This window comes from Equus asinus, chromosome 2 (assembly GCF_041296235.1).
Source record: "Equus asinus isolate D_3611 breed Donkey chromosome 2, EquAss-T2T_v2, whole genome shotgun sequence".
NCBI classification, from domain to species: domain Eukaryota; kingdom Metazoa; phylum Chordata; class Mammalia; order Perissodactyla; family Equidae; genus Equus; species Equus asinus.
The window spans coordinates 160,438,248-160,457,102 of NC_091791.1; the positions used below are offsets into that span (position 1 = coordinate 160,438,248).

General features: G+C 39.1%; 1 protein-coding gene across 4 annotated transcripts in view; it reads right to left on the bottom strand.

The window, feature by feature from the left end:
• Positions 1 to 18,855, bottom strand: part of FMN1 (formin 1) — a 340,681-nt gene that overhangs the window by 23,350 nt on the left and 298,476 nt on the right. For all 4 annotated transcript variants that reach the window (XM_070503784.1, XM_070503796.1, XM_070503780.1 and 1 more), the window contains 2 exons: positions 6,651 to 6,702; positions 1,575 to 1,724 (listed from right to left, as the gene is read on the bottom strand). In XM_070503784.1, the coding sequence (XP_070359885.1) occupies positions 1,575 to 1,724; positions 6,651 to 6,702 (202 nt within the window). The remainder of the gene's footprint in view (positions 1 to 1,574; positions 1,725 to 6,650; positions 6,703 to 18,855) is intronic.

Below are 18,855 nucleotides of genomic sequence, written 5' to 3' on the forward strand. Positions count from 1 at the left end.
GATTAATTACCCTCTCTGTTCTTTTTTTGGACCATTTTTTAGGGCTTTCTAACTACAAAGACAAATTCACTAAGGACTATGCTCAAAATCTGAGGTGCAAACATCTTAAGCAAAGGCTGTACATTCAGGGCCCGCTGCTGGATCTCCTGGTCTTTAGGTGTAGATGTGGAGAGCTGACTGGCCAGCTGCTACCGTGTCAGAGGGAGAGGCACTTGCCTTGGTCACTTCTCTAGGAGGCTCAAAGGACACAGAACTTATTCCACAGGAGCTCATTTTAGCCGAATGGGTTAAATAAGCGATTACAAGACAATAGCAATGAGTTGAGTGTCAAGATTTTTAGGATTTTTTCTCATGTTACTATCAACAATATTTTCTAAAGCATGTCACAACTTTTCTCTGCTTCAGTTTATCTGTATGATGGATATACTCAGTTTAATTCCATGTTCCCAAAGAGGTGATGGTGGAAAGATGTGTTGATAAATATTGTTAAAGCTCTTTGACGTCTTTAGAAAGAAAGGCAGCTTTCTTTTTCTCAGGGAAAAAACTCCCTGAGAAAATATTCAGAGACTCATCTCTAAAGTTTGACCCCTTTAAAAATAGCTTTTTAAGGTGAAACATATTATTGTATAGTGTGTGTATGTGTGTCTAAATATCTTATGTATATGCCATTTTGCTGGTTACAAAGAACAAAAATACTGAATTGTGGAATTTGAGGTCGCAATGTTTAGTGAGATATAGATGCTATAATTAAATAAACCATTTTCCTTAATTTGTAGAATTTCTTGGTCTCCTACACCACTTTGAATGACACTCTTATACATCTGTTCTGCAGTAGTAGCAAGCCCTGTTTGAAGTTTAAATTCATGACACCCTTTGTAGCACAGTGGCGACCTGATCAAAACAGTGATCAACAGAAATGCTTTTTGCTGATAAACAGGGCCAAATTCAGTCTCTTTCTAAGGAGAACGAACACACACATACACACTCTCTCTCCCTGTATTCAGAGCCGAGGTTTTTCTTCTACCCCCAACTAATAAAATCAGGAGGCTGCAATGAGGCCGAGCGGCACGCAGTTTGATGTCCTCAGCAGGATACAGGGAGTCAGAAGTGGCGCTGTAAATCCAGAGCGGGGCTTCAACACAGTGTTAAGTGTGGCCCGAGTCGCAGAGATTTCCCTTTGATGCAAGTTCAGTATATTAATGGGAAAAGCATTCACTTTTATTTGTCTGTACTGTCTGCGACAGCGAGGCTGCCTCATTTAGCCTGGGCCAACATGAAAATACACAGAGAAGCAATCTGTTGCAAATTAGCACAACTCCCCTTTCATTTACTAGCTAGTAATTGGAAGGGGTTAAGAAAGTGTAACTTATCGGATCACGTGAGTGTATCTGCTTGTGCCGACAGCAATCCTCCCCCGAATTTCCCTATGAACCCTGAGGCCATAATCCTTCTTCGATGTCTACTTGATCTGAAAGACAACACTGACACGTGTGAAATGTGCACACTTTGTTCGGTTTCAGAGGCAGTCTCCTAGACTCCTGACGGGGGTATTAATGACTTTATTAGAACCTTACCTCTCTTTAGATATGCTTTTACTTTCCCGTTTCCAAATCGTCTTGAAGTCACTGCAGAACTCATACCACACCATAAACACGTAGTTGGGTGTGATCTCCTTCTCACCAGACTTTGGCTTCATCCCAAAATATCCTACTGTTGTTTCAAAACTGCAACAGGTAGGAGAACAAACAGAGTGAGATAGAGGGTGAGAAACTGTCAACATCAACACCCATTAGGGTGAGGAGAGGGGACGCTGGGGGTGGTTCCCACATGTTCATTCTCTAACATAGGAGCCCCGGTTCACAGTCACTGCGGCTTATCCTAAGCTTCAGAAAACCTATCTGTTCAAGCCAATTTTCCAAGAAATTCAACTTGCCTGGGGATACTCCTGGGCCTATCTTATCTGTAGTAAAACCAGCATGCATAATTCCAAGAAGATATGTAGGTAAAACTTTGAGTTTGTTCTTCATCTCAAATCCATGTCATTTACTTGCTTTTCAGCTTAAGTTTAATGATTACACGTAACACTGATGACAAATTGATTCTGTAGCATTAGCAGTTGTCAGTTAGATAGCCCATTGGGAATAATTAATCTCTAGAGTGTTTCATGGAAAATCAAGAGACTTCTATCCTCATTCTGGGATCCATTAGCTTTGTAATCTTGGGTCAATCACTCAGCATTAGACTCAATTTTCTCAAGGGTAAAATAAGAGACTTAGGCTGTATGATCTTTGAGAAGGGTACATTTTAAAGCTTGACATGATAAAAGAATATAAAGCTCCCATGTACAAAAAGAGACAAAATAGAGGGCATAGCAAGATTTGGATGAAAAACCACCTCTGGTCTAAAAAATGATCTCCAATCTGGTCAGAAAAGAATCCAAGTTTTCCGAAGTAGATTCCCAGATATCACTAAGAAGCCCCTGACCCACCCCATGGAGGCTCACTACACACCAGAGTCCTCTGGCCTCCCAAGCAGCCCTTCTTGGAGGCACTAGCTTTGCGGCAATTTATAGCTCTGCACTCAATCTTTCCCTCCACCTACCCCCATCCACCCCCAAGCCTCACATACTCATTTGCCATGAGCAACAACACTTAAATAAATGGCCTCCTTTTCTAGGGTGTTGGAAACTAATCAAAGCAGGAATGGCTGGCTAGGTTTATTACTCAATGCTCTATCATCTGTTCAGACACAGGCTTTTTTTTTTTGTGGCCATCCTGAATACTGAGTTTCTAATGGAAATCTATTCAATGGCGATTGTAAAACCCTGAAGCCCCGTTACCCTTATGGAGCACACTTTCATCTCATTCTCAGTTATTGGGCAATATGTATCTCATAAGATTTTATCACATTTCACAGATGAACTGTTAATTGATTCCATGGCTATGATTAGGCGAGATCCAAGCTGGAGTTGCAGCTTTCAGTCCCATAAATTCTTTGTGCTTCTGTAAATAATAAATCTGTTTTTAATGCAAATTAAAACTACTGGTCAGGGAATTTTAGCTCCCAGTTATTAAAAGACTGGAAGTGCATAAGTGGAGAAAGGCAATAACTGCAGTAACTTCTTAAGAGACTCTCTTATAATTCCAAACATACATATTTTGGAGCAAAACCAGTAATGGAAGAAAGTAGCAACGTCCACTTTTGCCCCAGACACAACTCCTAATTCTGTGGCAGTCAAAATACTGATAAAACCAAACGTACACTCCATGGCATACACTTTTCTTTCATTCAAAATGAAAATTATATTGATTGCAGCATGGAAATATATGTCGAGAGTTATCTAACCCATAGGAACAGGCTATGAATTTCTTATAGAGTCATGGGCTTTAGTGTTGGAACAGACTTACATCCACTCATCCAACGTTCTCATTTCACAGATGAGACAAAAGAGACCTGGAAAGACTGAATGACTTTATTCATTGGCAGAGCTGGGCCTACAACTTAGGTCCCCTGATTCTCAGCGAAATGCTTTTTCCATTCTACCTTTCTGATGCTGATGCTCGCTGACACAGGCATTTAAGAAGTAAAATATCATTTTTTTCTGTCTCTGCTTTAGACACGGTTGTCCCCCGTATTATACAGAATGTGTATCACCCCCAGTAGAGCACATTATTTCTTCCTTTTTCTTATGCTCAGTTTCCATACAGAGACATACTTATTTGTGCATTAATAGAGAAGAGAAAGTCTTTCCCTTTTAATATTCAGAGAAACAAATTCTCTTTCTAATTTTCCAGCAGGATACAGTGAAGAGCACAGAAACTCCAGTTACTGTGCATGATGGATCACCTCAGCATCTCTGGCATTATTTGGAGTCTAGATTGTGAGACCAAGATATTGCAAATACTTCTGCAGTTTTAGAGAATGACAGCATTGTTTGTGGGTTATCCCAGAACTTGCGAAAAGCATGTCATCATCCTGGGGGCCTTGCTTTTCCCAACTCTAAACTGAAGCTAACCATGTACTCTTACCACCTCTCCCCCTGGGGATTTGTGAGGCCCTGCTTGCTAACCCTCAAAGGCGATGAAAACTAAAGGAAATGCCAAATTTCAGCATTTTTTCTCCTATGTGTTTTAGAAATTAAGAAAACAAATGAGCCTTTTCGGAAGAACCAAAGCCAGCAGTCCCAGAGGATGGCCTGGCTTTGGCACTCTGCAACTTTGTCAAAGATGAAGTCGCTCTGTGGATGTGCCTTAATTGATTTTGGTATTATCCCTTTGTTCAAGGAAAAGCTAAAAGCTACAATATGAACCTACAACGATCTGATAAGGTCTCGACTATTGTCCTCTCCAAACAAAACTGTCTTCTTTTCAAATTCAATTTTGATTCCCAGAAGACTCGGAAAACTTTCTGAAATTTGGGCATGAAGACTGCTGATATTTAATGACTAGGAGAATTTTCTCCAAGAGAGTAAAGAGCAATCATGCTTTTTGAAATTTTTGTCAGCAGTTAACTCTAAAATAGCTTTCAACTTTTAAAAGATTGATTTCTAATCATATGTTCCGTTCCATAAAACTTTCTTACTTCACTCTAAACTACTCCCTGACTCCTTTTCTCTCCACTATAATTCCTTGTCTGATTTGTATCTTTTTAGTTCAGCTAAACATTTTAAAGTACAGACAATGATTATATCAAAGAGCCCATAGCAAAATGAACTGTTTTACTTTTACAGTGTCGAGATACCAAAGCGGAACACATCCACTTATTGTTTTACATGCATGCCTTCAGAAACTGCTTAGGAAAAGCAAATATTCCTTAGCCTCAGAGTAAACTGTTTCTCTTGAGAAGAAAACATAAGAATTTACTGAATCTCACACGAATATTGCAACACTGACCACCAACCTCCTTAAAGAGTGTAAGCAAACAACTGTGGTTTCTGCATTAAAGATGAGATCTAACATATTTCATGTATGACATGAAAGCTAGACTACCTTCACCACAAAGTCACGGAAAACGCTGACAACCAAAATTTATGACCCCCCTCAGCATAGCTAATGCACAGCAGCAGCTTCGGCCCCTCTAAGGTGGGCCCCCCCCTTTCCTTAAGCAAGGATCTTGAAGAAGTATTAGAAATTTGACATCTACCCTGGAAAGCAAATTTCTGTTTGGCCTGATACCAATGCGCCCTTGTTGATGGTCTCTTCTGAACGTGCTGGATATTTCTACAACACAGACATACTCATTTTACAGACTGAGGAAGGGAAGGTTAATATAGGGGTAAGGGCAATAAAGGGGCACAAAAATCTACAAACATAACCATGTGATTGTCTCGGTTTCAAAGATGATCATGCGAGGATGATAATCATGATTCAAGAACATGACTATGCTTAGAAAAAAGCAAGATTTTTGCAGATGAAAGCAAGACCTTAATCTTGCTTTCACCTGCATTTTAACTTTACTGGCAATTACAATGGGAAGCAGGGCAAGATGTTGGCGCCTGTCAAAGCAGAGCAGATAGCACTGTCCATAGGCTTTCAAAACTCTTGGAAATTGTGGCTAGAAAGGAGGAAAATAGTTCATTTCTAGAGTCAGCTCATTTGCATTTAATAAACTTCCATCCTTACACATTTGTCAAGCTCATTTTTCCTGATATGCTGTTTCCTGCCCTTATCACTTAATTTTTTAGTACATTTAGAATTGGTACCAGCAAAATTTATCTCAATTTTCTGCCCTGAATATGAAAATGCTTCAGTGTATTCCCATTCACCCTTCCAAGAGGGAGGGATAGCCAAGTTGACCAATCTGGGCACCAGACAAAAAAAAAATCCCTATAAGTGATCACAGCCAATGATTATCGAGTGAGGTGGATGGTTCCACTTTGGTGTCTATTGAGAGAGAGAAGAGCAAAGAAGAGGCCTGAAGTGGGTGAGAGGCCGACTAGAAGACCTCTGAGGTCTCTTCCAACTTCTGGGGGAGTTTTCCATATGTAGACGTCAGTCCCCTCTCACTTGTCCCTTGTTTACAATATCCCCTAAGATCTGAGGAAAGACATAATAAGTCTCTGAGCTGTTTGTAATAATTGGTTTAATCTAGTGGTAATACTAAGAAGGATCACATTGTTCCTAACTTCCATGAAGTGGTTCAGGAGTGGAGTAATGGAGCAGAGGCAACTGGATGGAAATAGTGCCATGATGTGTGAGGCATATTGAGTTACTTCTGGATGATTCTTTGCTTCCTGAGGAAAAATATTCCCAAGTCCTGTTACAATGCTTTCACTCTAGCTCTCCACAGAACCATATTGCTCACGGATGCATAGTCTTAACAATTGGAGCCAAAAGAATGGCTAGTCAGACATCATGCTAAGCAAAATAAGCCAGTAATAAAAGGAAAATTACTGTATGATTCCACTTACATGAGGCACCTAGAGTAGCCACAATCACAGAGACAGAAAGTAGAATGACTGTTGCCAGGGGCTGGGGGAAGGGGTGATTGGAAGAGTTATGGTTTAATGGGTACAGAGTTTCATTTGAAGAAGATGAAAAAGTTCTGGAGATGGACGGTGGTAACAGTTGCACAGCAATGTAAATGTACTTAATAGTAATAAAAAAAAGAATGGCTAGTCAAAGAATTGGGGTCAAGTCAGAGGTGCTTACCTTTTCTGTGCATTCTCCAAGTGACTTTCTTCCATTTTATGCTCTTTTTTGGCTGTGAAAGAGAAACAATTAGAATGAGGACAGTATTTTCTTCCACCATATCCTTTGCAAAATCTGCTAACTTTCATTACACCCATTCATTATCTAAATACGTCTGAATTCAAGGGTTGGCAGCACCTACATCACATGTCCTGGAGATAGGACTCAAATCGCTACATCTACCACTGCTGCTTTCTTGATATCAGCTAGAGCCCACGATGGCCATATAATTTATTGTTCTCATTGAAACCTTTTGAGATTGAAAGGAAGTGATATTAATAATTACACCTGGACAAAGGCATAAACTGGAACAATCCTGGTCAGATCTGTACATGTGGTCACACTGGCTATAGCTGGCCTCTTTGTGGGCCTTGGCACATGCTGAGCACTTTCCTTTGGCCCCCAAAACATAACAAACCCAGCACAATTTGTAGCAGTTCTGCTCAGATCCAAACAAATTCATGGGAAGCCTTGCACACACTGTCTCTACACCCATCAGCCCCTTTGGCAGTCAAGGGAAGCCTGTGGTCTCCCTTCTCAGAGTAATATTTTTAAATGTATTGCAAAAAATATCTAAGATTACTAAGGAAATCAATGAGACTGAGAAACAATTCTGAATTTACAAATTAAGAACTCATGCCCTGTAGGGACTACTTAATCAGGAGGTTTCATTTTGGGGCTGGTTCTTTTACATTCTCTTCTCTCTAATCAGAAGATAACATTGTTCTGTATGATAATACTACTCTTACACTTTAAAAAATGTCCAGAAAAATAGGCAAGCCATAATGATCTATACGAGCCTTAACATTCCTTTCATTTAAGGCTACAATGATGGAAAAAAATGAATGGAAAAATATTCATCATATTTAGGGCCTAAATTGTGAAACACCGTGAAAGGTGTTAAAAGATTTTCAAACATCACCATTTTATTAAGCCTAGCCCCACCATGAACTACCTGTGTGACTGTGGGCAAGTTACTCATGACCAAATGCATACTTATTGCCTCATCTGTCCTATGAGAATAGCCGCACTGACTACTATCACACAGCTATTACCAAGATTATGAGATAATACATGCAAAGTGCTTAGCACGTAATATATGATCAATAAGTGACATGACAGATATTATTAGTATCTCATCATCAACTTCATCACTGATTTTAAAACATAAATTTTATCAAGTGACTCCCTGCTCAAAACCTTCCAAAGGCCTCACCCTTGAAATAACCTCTAAAGTCTTCACAATATCCCAGAAGTTCCTGTAAGTCTGCTCCCTGGCTCTTCTGTGACATCACCTCCTCTTTCTCATGCTTATTCCTTTCCAGCTTCACCAGTCAGCTTGCTGATGCTTGAGCACACTGACCATGTGCCCTGGGGATCTTCGCACTTTGCTGTTCCTTCTCCCTGGGACACCTTGCCCACAGTCTCTGCATGACTGGCTCCCTCACCCCATTCAGGTCTCAGCTCAAATAGCATCTTCTCTGACTTCACTAAATGAAAGATCATCCCTTGCTGGACATCCCCGCCACCACTCCATCTCCTGATGTTACTTTTATCCCACAGCCTCTATCTACGTGACAGACTATTCATTTACCCATTTGTTCATTATATGACAGTTGAACACAAGCTCCAGGAGAGCAGCAACTTCATCTGGCTTGTTTTCTGCTGTGCCTTAAACATGGGATGAATGCCTACATATTAAATAAATTACTTTAGCTTAAAAATGCATATACTGGATAAAGATCACTTAAAAAGAGAGATACAAGGTTTCCTAAACATGAAATTTTATATTTAGAACACGAACATAGGCTAAAGAAGAACGTCAGGCTAAAGTTGTATACTATTAGCTCTAAGTCTAGTAAATTTCCACAAAAATGAATTTTTTATATTAAAACAATTTGTCTTTGATTAGCTACATCATTTTAGGAAGAATTAAGTCATAGTTATGGCCATGATTTGTGGTATGATTTCCCTCCACCCTCCTAGCAGGAATTTCTGTGAATTAGTCTGGTTCTTAGCCAATCAGATCCAGAGAAGTGACCTATGTCTCTCACAGGCTACCAAGTTCCCCCAAATGTGAAACAAACTAGTGGTTTGTTCTCATCCAGTGACTCTTAATTATGTGCATGGCCAAACAAGAGGAAAAATTCCTTTGAGCCCTGAGTGATCTTCCTGGAGCACCTTTGCTGTTCTCCGTCATCAGATGGTTTCTAACTGGCTACTTCCATGCTGTGCTAAGTAGACTGTGGTCAAGCCGTCATTGCATATAAATTTAGCAACAAGAAATACCCTATCCGAACTGAATTAAGCATTAGATAAGATTTTGCAATAGCTCTATGAATATGGTTATTTGGAAAAAAACCAGCATCTGAATGTAAAAAGAGGTAGTATTAAGAGGCAATGCATACCACAGAACCTCTGAGGGTTTTGGGGAAAAGATCCTTTGGGAGAATGAGAACTTAGAGATCTCCATTTTTGCTAAGCAAAGGGCCTATGTACAGATAGAAAAGGCAGCTACTTCCACGCTGTGACCTGGAAGCTCTACTAGCCTAAAATAGTTTTCTCCCACCACAAGGTGTGAAATTTCCAACCACGTCATTACACATTTTAAGTCTTCAAAATGCTCTAAGCAACACAGATACATTACGAGAGAGAAAAAATGTTTAAAGACTGGAGTCACAAACTCAAATTCTAGTATCACCAACAAATATGGTAATGACAGGCCAAGTGCAAGAATCCTAATATTCTCACATTCTATTCCTAGCTTCTCAACACTGGAACTGAAACAATGTTGGTGTAGGGAGGCCAACAGGGGGTGATAGGGAAATGGGGAGGCCAGTGTCCATCTAAGAGAGGGATGGCACTTACCATTGTTACCAAATCTTCTACTTTTTTGAGAGAAGCTAGGATTTTTAAATGAATATTCTCAACTTAAAAGAAAAATGTTTCAGAAGGTCTGTAGGACAAAGAGAACATTCCTGTTGGCCATATCAGGCTCTGCAAGCTCTGACTTAAGCATTTAGTAGCTACTGACAGGATGACATAGGTGGGTTTGTTCTTTCATCCCATGCACCAGACACTACTTTAGGTGCTTGGGATCCACCTGTGAAGAAAGCAGACAAAGGCTCCTATAGAACTTTCATTCTCTCTGGGGCAGACAATTAAACCTGAGAGAATAAGATCCAGTATAAGTAATTTTTGATAAGGGGGATCAAAAAAATTCCAGAGCATGGATTTTTGCCTAGAGAAGAATTTAGGTGGGTTACTGAATTAGGGTTGCCTGGACAGCCAGAGCATGTTATACAAGTAGTAGGCACAAAAAAAGGAGAGACAGTGTTAAAATTGAAGACAAGTCTTAGATGAAAACTGTCCTTACCTACAACTTTGACTAGCAGTGGTCCTGAATCAACGTATGAGATTTACCTATTCTTCTATTCTACAAAACCACATGGATGGCAGTATTTAGGTGCTCCTTTTTCAATTTAAATTTGGTACTACATGTGTGGTGGTGGGTGGGTAGGCTTCTTGGAAGAGTAAACTTGGAAGAGTTGTCAGATACTGACACAACACTAGGGGAGACAGAGAAATAACAGGCATCCTTGACTTTGCTCTTCTCTCTTGTCTTTCTTTCACAAGAAGCTGTCTCATTGTCTCCAATGAGTTAAATATAATTTTTTTCCAAATAAGGAGAATAGATAAAGTATCTGCTTAGAATGATGACAATCTCACAGTTTAAGACAATAAAAGCAATAAGGAAAACAAGTCAGAGTATAAAAATGAGAAGTTTCACTTAACATCAGTCCTATCTTTCAGACTTCTTAGAGCCACACACGCACAGTGATGACGGTGAACTTCTGGAAGTGCTCAGAGGAAGCTGAGTGGTAAGTTTGCTTGGTGACCTACCTGTAGCACACTATAACTTTTCTGTCATTGGCAGAACTGTATTGCTTTTCTTAAACTTTAATTTTCTCCATTAAAGAACAAATTTTTCATAATTCTATGTCACAGAAAGAAAGCAACATGGCTTCTTTAGAAGGTGTTTTTTATTCAAGAGAGATTTATGTGGATTTTATTTAATACAGCCTTTACTGAATAAAAACTATTTGCTTTTGTCTAAACCTTCAATGTCTTGAAATTTTGTTTCCTGGTTCATTTGATGGCCTTTGTCTCATTAGTTATCATAAAATCGCCTCCAATAAGAATTCTGAAATTCTTAAATACTGTGGCTTACCAAATGAAGCAGAATGGCCCTGTCTGTTCAATGGTTGTGGCCCTAAGGAATATGAATCAGAACTCAAGATAGTTAAATGCCAAGTTTTAAGCCCAGCTCTGTCACTTAAATGCCACAGACAAGTTGCATGTGTCCTGCATTCCAGTTTCCTCCTCTGTAAAATGGAGATGATAATACTTATGTCCCACGTAGTTATGAGGGCAGAATGAAATGGGCATGTGAAAGTGCTTGACAATGAGAATCTTTGCAATCAAGTCTTTGATGGTCCCATGTCATGTTGAGGCTGCTGGGGGTTCAAGCTTCCAATGGGTCAACTGTTTTGACAAAGATAATGCAGAGGTAGCAAAGTGGAAAGAGCTTAGGCTATGTGTTAGGCGGACCTGAGTTCAATTCCTGCTCTGCCACTTAACTGAGTGACTTTGGGGAAGTCACTTTAACTCCACTGAGTCTTACCCATAAAATTGGAATGATAAGATCTACCTTGCAAGGTGGTTGTGACTATTGGATGTACTGAACATGAGAGATTAACGTAGTGGCTAAACTATGGTAAGAACTCAAAAATGGCAGCCATTTATCATTGATTGACTAGAAGCAATTGCTAGTAGTCACTGTTCTAGTTCTCCAACTTGGGTTGATATTACAAAATTTCAAGCAAATTCTCCTTCCTCTCTTTAGACTGTCCACAACCATCCTCAGTAGATGATAATATTGCTTGTGACCATTTTCAAGTCAGATCAGGAGCCCTCTGCTCAAAACCCCAGTGTTTTCCCATTTCACTCACAAAGCCGAGGTCCTTATCATAACCACAAGGCTCGTCTACAGAAAGTGTTCCCTCTGTCCAACCTAAAGTCATTTGATTTGCTTTTCCAGCCCATTTTGTTTTATTTAATCCTCAGGAGAGAAAGACAGAAACTGATTTATAATTTTGCAAATAACCTGGGAGTCGAGGGGGTAAGCGGGAGGGGAGAGGTGCTTACAACTATTCTCACCTAATTCTTTTTTCCACTTAATGATCATTGAGTTATGTAGTCTTTAACCGGACTACCTGGATCACTTTCCCAACACTAAATGAAAGATAATGATGCAGGAATCTGTTTTAAAAAGCTATGTTAGCAAAGATTCCTTCTTTAAGCTCTAGACCCTTATAATGACCTGTAACAGATTCCCTGTGTTGCACAACAAATCTAGTTCTCTGTATCGCCACCAAATTGCCAACGGAACATGCAAACTGAAGGATGCCGCTCCCCTGCTTAACGTGCTCACTAGCTCCCTCTCTGTCCAGGATGAAATACACTTGCATTGCACAGTAAGCCCTTCACAGCCTGGCTTCTGCAACTTCCCAGTATGCACCCTACGTTCCTATCCAGTGCGATTCCCCTCTGTTCAATCTGTGTTCTTGTGTCTTTATTTTTGGGTACTCTGCTTCCTCTGCTTTGAATGCGTCCTCCTCCTTGCCTTTCTCCCTTCCCCGACATCCCCACTGTAAACATCTTTTCTTTTTTCAAAAACCAAGCTTTAAAGTTATCTCCTCTGTGAAGCCCTCCACATCTCTCCTCCATGGAGAGGGGAGCCGCTCTTTCTGTGGAGCTCCAACCACACTGTGCTCACGTAACCCCCATCACAGCCCACGGGACACAGTACTGAAATCATTTGCTGGCAGTCTGCGTTTCCTACTAGACTGTGCTTCTTGAGGGCAGCAACCAAAATCTATTTCATAGAGTTTCTCTCAACCAACACCTACTATGTACTCCACTTACTTATTTGACAGATGGATAAACCAACAGCAAGGAACCCACACTAACAGAACACAGTCTCTGCTGGGGGACTAGAGCTCACTTCTTGGCACAGCAATTTCTGATCTTCCATTTTCTTTTCTTTTTTTTCCTTTTCCTTTTTTTCGCCCTGAGCTAACATCCACTGCCAATCCTCCTCTTTTTTGCTTGAGAAAGATTAGCCCTGAGCTAACATCTGTGCCAGTCCTCCTCTATTTTTTTGTATGCAGGATGCCTCCACAGCATGGCTGGTGAGTGGAGTAGGTCTGCCCCCGGGGATCTGAACTTGCGAACCCAGGCCACCAAAGCGGAGCGTGGGGAACTTTCACCACTTCGCCACGGGGCCGGGCTCTCTTCCATTTTCTTCTCGCAACAAAACAGAAAAGAGTCCAGTAGTATCAAAGGATGAGAGAGTACTATTTTTCATCCTTTACATCCTGTTTTAGATTTATACATTATTTACATTGATATATCACAGGAAGAAATAACATTAACCCTTGAGTTTCACCTATATCAGACTGAATTTTTAGAATATAGTAATTATGAAAAATGTGAAGTTTTTATAAGTAAAATTATACTTCCAGAAGATAATCAGACTAAGAACATTCACCACCTAAATGTACCAAAATATCCAAAATTTTACCCTCAAGAGTGTGGCATTTGTGCACTGAAAGTGGCTGAAGAAGGAGATCACTCTTCAAAGAAAGCGGGGCTTTTATGCCAAACACAATTAAGTCATATTTAAGGACACCCATATGGGAGGTAGTAAATTGTGAAATGAGGGGAAGGAATAGAGCTTGGAATATCTTCCTAGTATTCTTTACACAGTCTATTACACTTTAATATACCATGGTTTATGGACCTGACATGGTTGGTATAAACCAACAGGACGCACAGTAAAGAAGCTGTTTTTATTACAGCTCTACAAATAGAGGAGCCGGGTGATGCTAACGAGGAAACAAAGGGACCACACTCCACTTCATGTGGTATCCATCTGATGTGAACACAGCGGTCATTTTTCATTTCTTAGAAAATCGCCCCGTCATGCACAGGAGAAAAGAATGCTTTCACCAACAGAGGCAATAGCACACTGACATTGGCAAGAAGGATGACTTTTTAACATTTATTTGAGAGGGGGGGAAATATAAATATATGGAACCACTGAGTTATGGAGAGGTCTCACCCTTCCATCTTTCCTTTTGGCACGCCTTGCCCAAGGAGGATGATATCCTCCTAGCTAGTCTTCCTATTTTGTTAGTTTTCCTGCTTGTGGTTAAACTAGAACGATCACTTCTGGTCTGTCATAGAGTTTTACATTTGCAAATGTCTAGTTGGATGGTAAAGTGGAAGAGCATAAGGTGCTACTTGTGAGATTTTCTGTGTAAGTTGGCGTGAAGTTGCAAAACAGGCATGATATCAAGGTTCCCAAAATTGGGTATAATTTGATTTGCAGATCACCTGTTGAAGGCTAAAGTGGACTAGTATACTCAGGCTTTTGATGAAACTACCAAGTAAAAGGCATTGTATTAGAAGACTTTGAAGAAGTTTTCAGAGTCATAAAAATCAAAGGAACCCAGATAAAAGGAGTCTTAAAAGTCATCTAGTCTAACCCTCAGGCTGATGTTTGAGCCAGATCCTCTTGTGTTCAATCAGACCTTCCAGATCTCATCTTTTTCATTATTTTTATCTGCCATTTTCAGTTGCCCTTTATAACTGAACCGGAATATTTTTATGAGCATCAAAGAAAAGCAAGATATTGCTTATCTTATTGTTATTATCTTATTATTATTGCTTATTATACCTAACTTGGGCACCCGGGCCCTTTCTCAACCAAGGTGCTTTATCTGACCTGCAGAACACAGAAAATTATTTGAGCAGCAATTCTGTCTGTCTCCTCCCCACCCCCAATATGTGCAAAAGTAGTACCATTCTAGATGCAGAGGGAGATGCCAACCCATTACATACAGTGGTGGCCTTGGGGTAATAGGGCTTAATTCTCTCAAATGGTTGAAAAAAGTCAGTCCTGATGCAATCAAGCTTGTAAATGATTTATGATCTTAAGTCATTTACATTTTTATATTTCTAAACTCAGACCAGATAATATTCAAATATTTTATGAAATATCTTTTTGGTATAATAATTTGAATTAAAAAAAAAAACCTCCCTGGTTATATAACACAAAGAACTATATTATTCCTTTATATTCTGTGATGACTGTAGTAATTATTTGCATAGGTGCTGAGTACAGTTTAAGGGACCACAGTATAATTCTAAGTGTTCATTTGTTTATGCATCTGGTTTGTTCTCTATTGTGACTATTGAAAAAGTAAATGTTTTCTCCATTCACAATTCTAGAAGGTAATCAGGTTACAAGTATAAATGGGATCTAAATGAAGTAAATTTATCCACCATTCACAAGTCAATCCACTGTCAAAGCTTTATGACTCTTTTTTCAATATACCTCCACCTTAGATGAGACTTCTGCCCCCATGGGTGTTTTCACCCAGTCACAATATTGACACAACACTCAACCTTTAGACTTTATGAATTCTGCTCATTTGTCTTAAAGGCAACCATTTAATTAGCTGCTTTTCTCCTCTGCTTCACTGTAGCCCAGTGAAGTCCCTTAATGCTGTACAACTATCTGTACATACCAATTTTTTTGCTTCAAGGTGATATAGATACAATTACTTAAGAAGGATGATAAGACAGTATAATCTATAACCTAGCCATAAACTCATCGAAAAATTTAATTTTATAGAAATGAGAAAATAGATACTCAAGTTGAAGACTTTCTTGTGTTACACTCATAGTCGGTGGTGGAATCCAGGTCTCCTGACTCATAATCCAACATACTTTCCAACACTCCCTGCTGCTTCCCAAGGCGGGCAGTGTTTTTCTCCAGAATTCTCAAACACTAAGGTGGCATCTCGGAGCTCCACCGTACTGCACATTTTCCAAAGGAGTGTATACATCAGAGAGAAAGTGCCAAGGTGGAATTTCAGCTTTCACTCTAAATTTCCTGACTCTTGATGCTTTAAAACAGACCATGGGGGTAAAATTTTAGAATGATCCGGTGAGAGGCTCATTAACATTAATGGGAGTCAGGTGGTTGCATTCTCAAACAGAGCCTGAAATTCTCCATGTCATCTCATCCTCTAGGCCCATATATAACTTTAACTTATCAGCATTAATAGAAGTGACATATCTTTTGTAAAAAGGCTTTTTCTTAGTTATTTTTACAGGTACTTCTAAACAAGCATATTTATAAAATATGATTTTCCCGTAGAAAACAATTATACATAAATCCTGTTTCCTGCAGTGTCTACATTGCCCCCCTGCCATCTCATTCTCAATAGGAAGGCTCAGACCTTCTACAACGCTTTAGAATTTTACAGGGGTCATGGAGGGATAGTGAACTCTGTCCATAGCCTCATCATTCAAGGGGCAGACGCCAAATAAATCATCATTTAGGAAATATTAGGAATTGAAAAGAAGCTAGAATTGTAAAAGAGAGCTGCCTCCATTTTGTTTCATCAAGAAGCTTGGTGAAATTTCAGAGACAATAGGGTGCAGAGTCACGAAGATTTAAAGAATCATTTGGTGACAAATTGCAGGTGTACTAATGCTGGAAGACGGTCTCCTTTCCCAAACAACTCTACCCTGTTCTGGTATTAGCCCTAGCCTAAAGGTGTATAATTTCTGGAAGGCATGGACCGTGTTTTGTTTTGTTTTTTAACTTTGTACTCAAAATGCTTAGCACTTGAGACTATAAACTTAGCGTTACTAAATCAATAACTTGTTGCTCCATTAATTGGTGAGAATGACTACAAAAGCAGCTGCTAGCTTGTATTTCTAAGCAGATTCATGAGCAAAGTGGTAACAGGCTCCATGCTCATTTTTCTCTCTGATTTAAAGTAGTGCTCTTCAAAAGCAAGGGCCTCATTTGTTTTTTATTTCATTGTACTTTAGTACTTGATTTTCAACAAATCTTTCTTTAAGCACTGCATTAACAAATTGCAAAAGAAAAGTTCACCAATTGGCTTCTTTGGGTTTCCCATAGCTGCCTCTGATGACCATCCATGTTATTTAGGGCCATCACTTGGTTCTTTGTACCTCACCTTGTCCATCTGTACATTGGATACAATGAAACCTTACGCTTGAGAACTTTGGAGCTGGAAGAAACCTAAGAAATTACCTAGTGTAAACCTCTTATGCTATAGTTTAAAAGTGAACTAAGTTAAAGGATAGGAGATTGAATAAATATTGGATTTTATGATAATAAAATAGCATACTGGACCATGACCTCTTCAGTGCACCAACCACAGCTAATGGGATTCAAGGACAGTCAATCCACTGGCCGATCAGTTGCTTATGAAGCAGTTTAATACAACTGGTTGGAATAATCAGATTGACGGTGGTAGCAGTAATGATGGTGATGATGATGATGAACTGTCACTCAGTACTCAGTATGTGCCAGGTAATATGCAATGGGATTTATAGATCATTTAGCCATTTACTCAGGTGGGTTTTTATATTGTAGATAATAGTGGAGGCAAAGCTTCAAATTGCTCCATTACTTTCTAGCTGTTGACCTTGAACAAGTTTAATTTGGCTAAGATTGAGTTTTCTAATCTATAAGTGGAGGTAAAAATAGGATCTGTATTAGACAGCTATTGTAATAATTATAATTAGATGAGATGTTTGTAAGGTGCTCAGTCATTGCATCTGTCACATTAGCTGAATAAATGTCAATTATTACAATCATCACTACCACCACCACCCCACCGCAATTCTCAGCTGTCCAATCTTCTCAGTCTTCCACTGACATTTGCTTGTTCAACTTTTCTTGGGTTCCCATGAGACTTATCTGAGTAACTGAGCATCGTGTTTTTCTTTAGTAACATTTGTATGCTTACAATAAACTCCCCAAGACCTGGAGCAAACGTACTAGATCTAAATAACTCGAATCATGCTTTCAAAGCATATTGTGGGAAAATGATATGACATAACTACAAGTAAAAAAATTCAGAATATACAGCAGTAGATATGGTGTGACTAAAATTATATCAAGAGGTATATCACAGAAATAAATGATATATCTATTAAAAAGAGCAGAAGGTAACACAGCAAAATATTACTGTTCCTATTTCTGTCTCTAGTTGATAGGCTTTTTATTTTTCATATGTTTTTAATTGTTCTTTTGAAGAATTAGCATCATTTAAAATAATCAGAAAAAAGGAACAATAGATGCTGTTTGGAAGCAGCAGAGCACATTGAAAGTGAGTGACTTGCCTAAGGTCACACAACTAGTTTGGGGCAAAAAAGAAAGAACTTGTCCCCTTACTCCAGCCTAGTTTTCACTAAACCACATTCTTATTCTTCACAGAGTCCTGCTTAAAAACTATAAAACTGTCATATCATTACAGAATGGAAAATGTAGAGTAACATGAAGCCATAACAAGTCATAACAAGCATCTGAATGAATAAGTTAAATTTAAATGCACAGTCACCTATATTAAAGTCCCTCTATGTCAACTTCTATGATCTCTATAAAGTAACCTTCCTACATATTTTTATAAATTGTCCAGAAATATACCCAATATGAAGAATGGTTTTAATCACATTTTAAAGACTAAAACTCTGATAAAAAGCCATCATGCGTAGTCAGGGATTTTAATAGCTTAAGATTGATCTTAACTAATCAAAAACGAAGAGAGGAAAAAAAGCCATACTCGTACATCAGATAAAATATAGTATGGCACCCATACCTTTACAAAGGAGATTCTTCTTCATCTAGATCTACTTATACTAAATCTCCGACATCTTTGTCACATAAGACATTTGTTAAATAACTGAAGTGCTCTCTCTAGAAAAATAAGCGTTCAGATGTTTAGTCATGAACATGAATGGACCACCAGAATGTCCAGCAAGTAATCATTGGACACCCACTGCTACCCTTAAACTGCTCTTCTTTTGGAACCCTGGCAAAGGCTAAGTGTACTTAGGAAACTGTATTTACACGCCCACAGTAACTGAAAAAAGTCTAACTTCCTTGATACCTGCTATTGCTTTGAACATCAAACTACTTTATCTAACTCTGTGTGGTGATGGATGTTAACTAGACTTATTGTGGTGACCAGTTTGCAATATATACAAATAC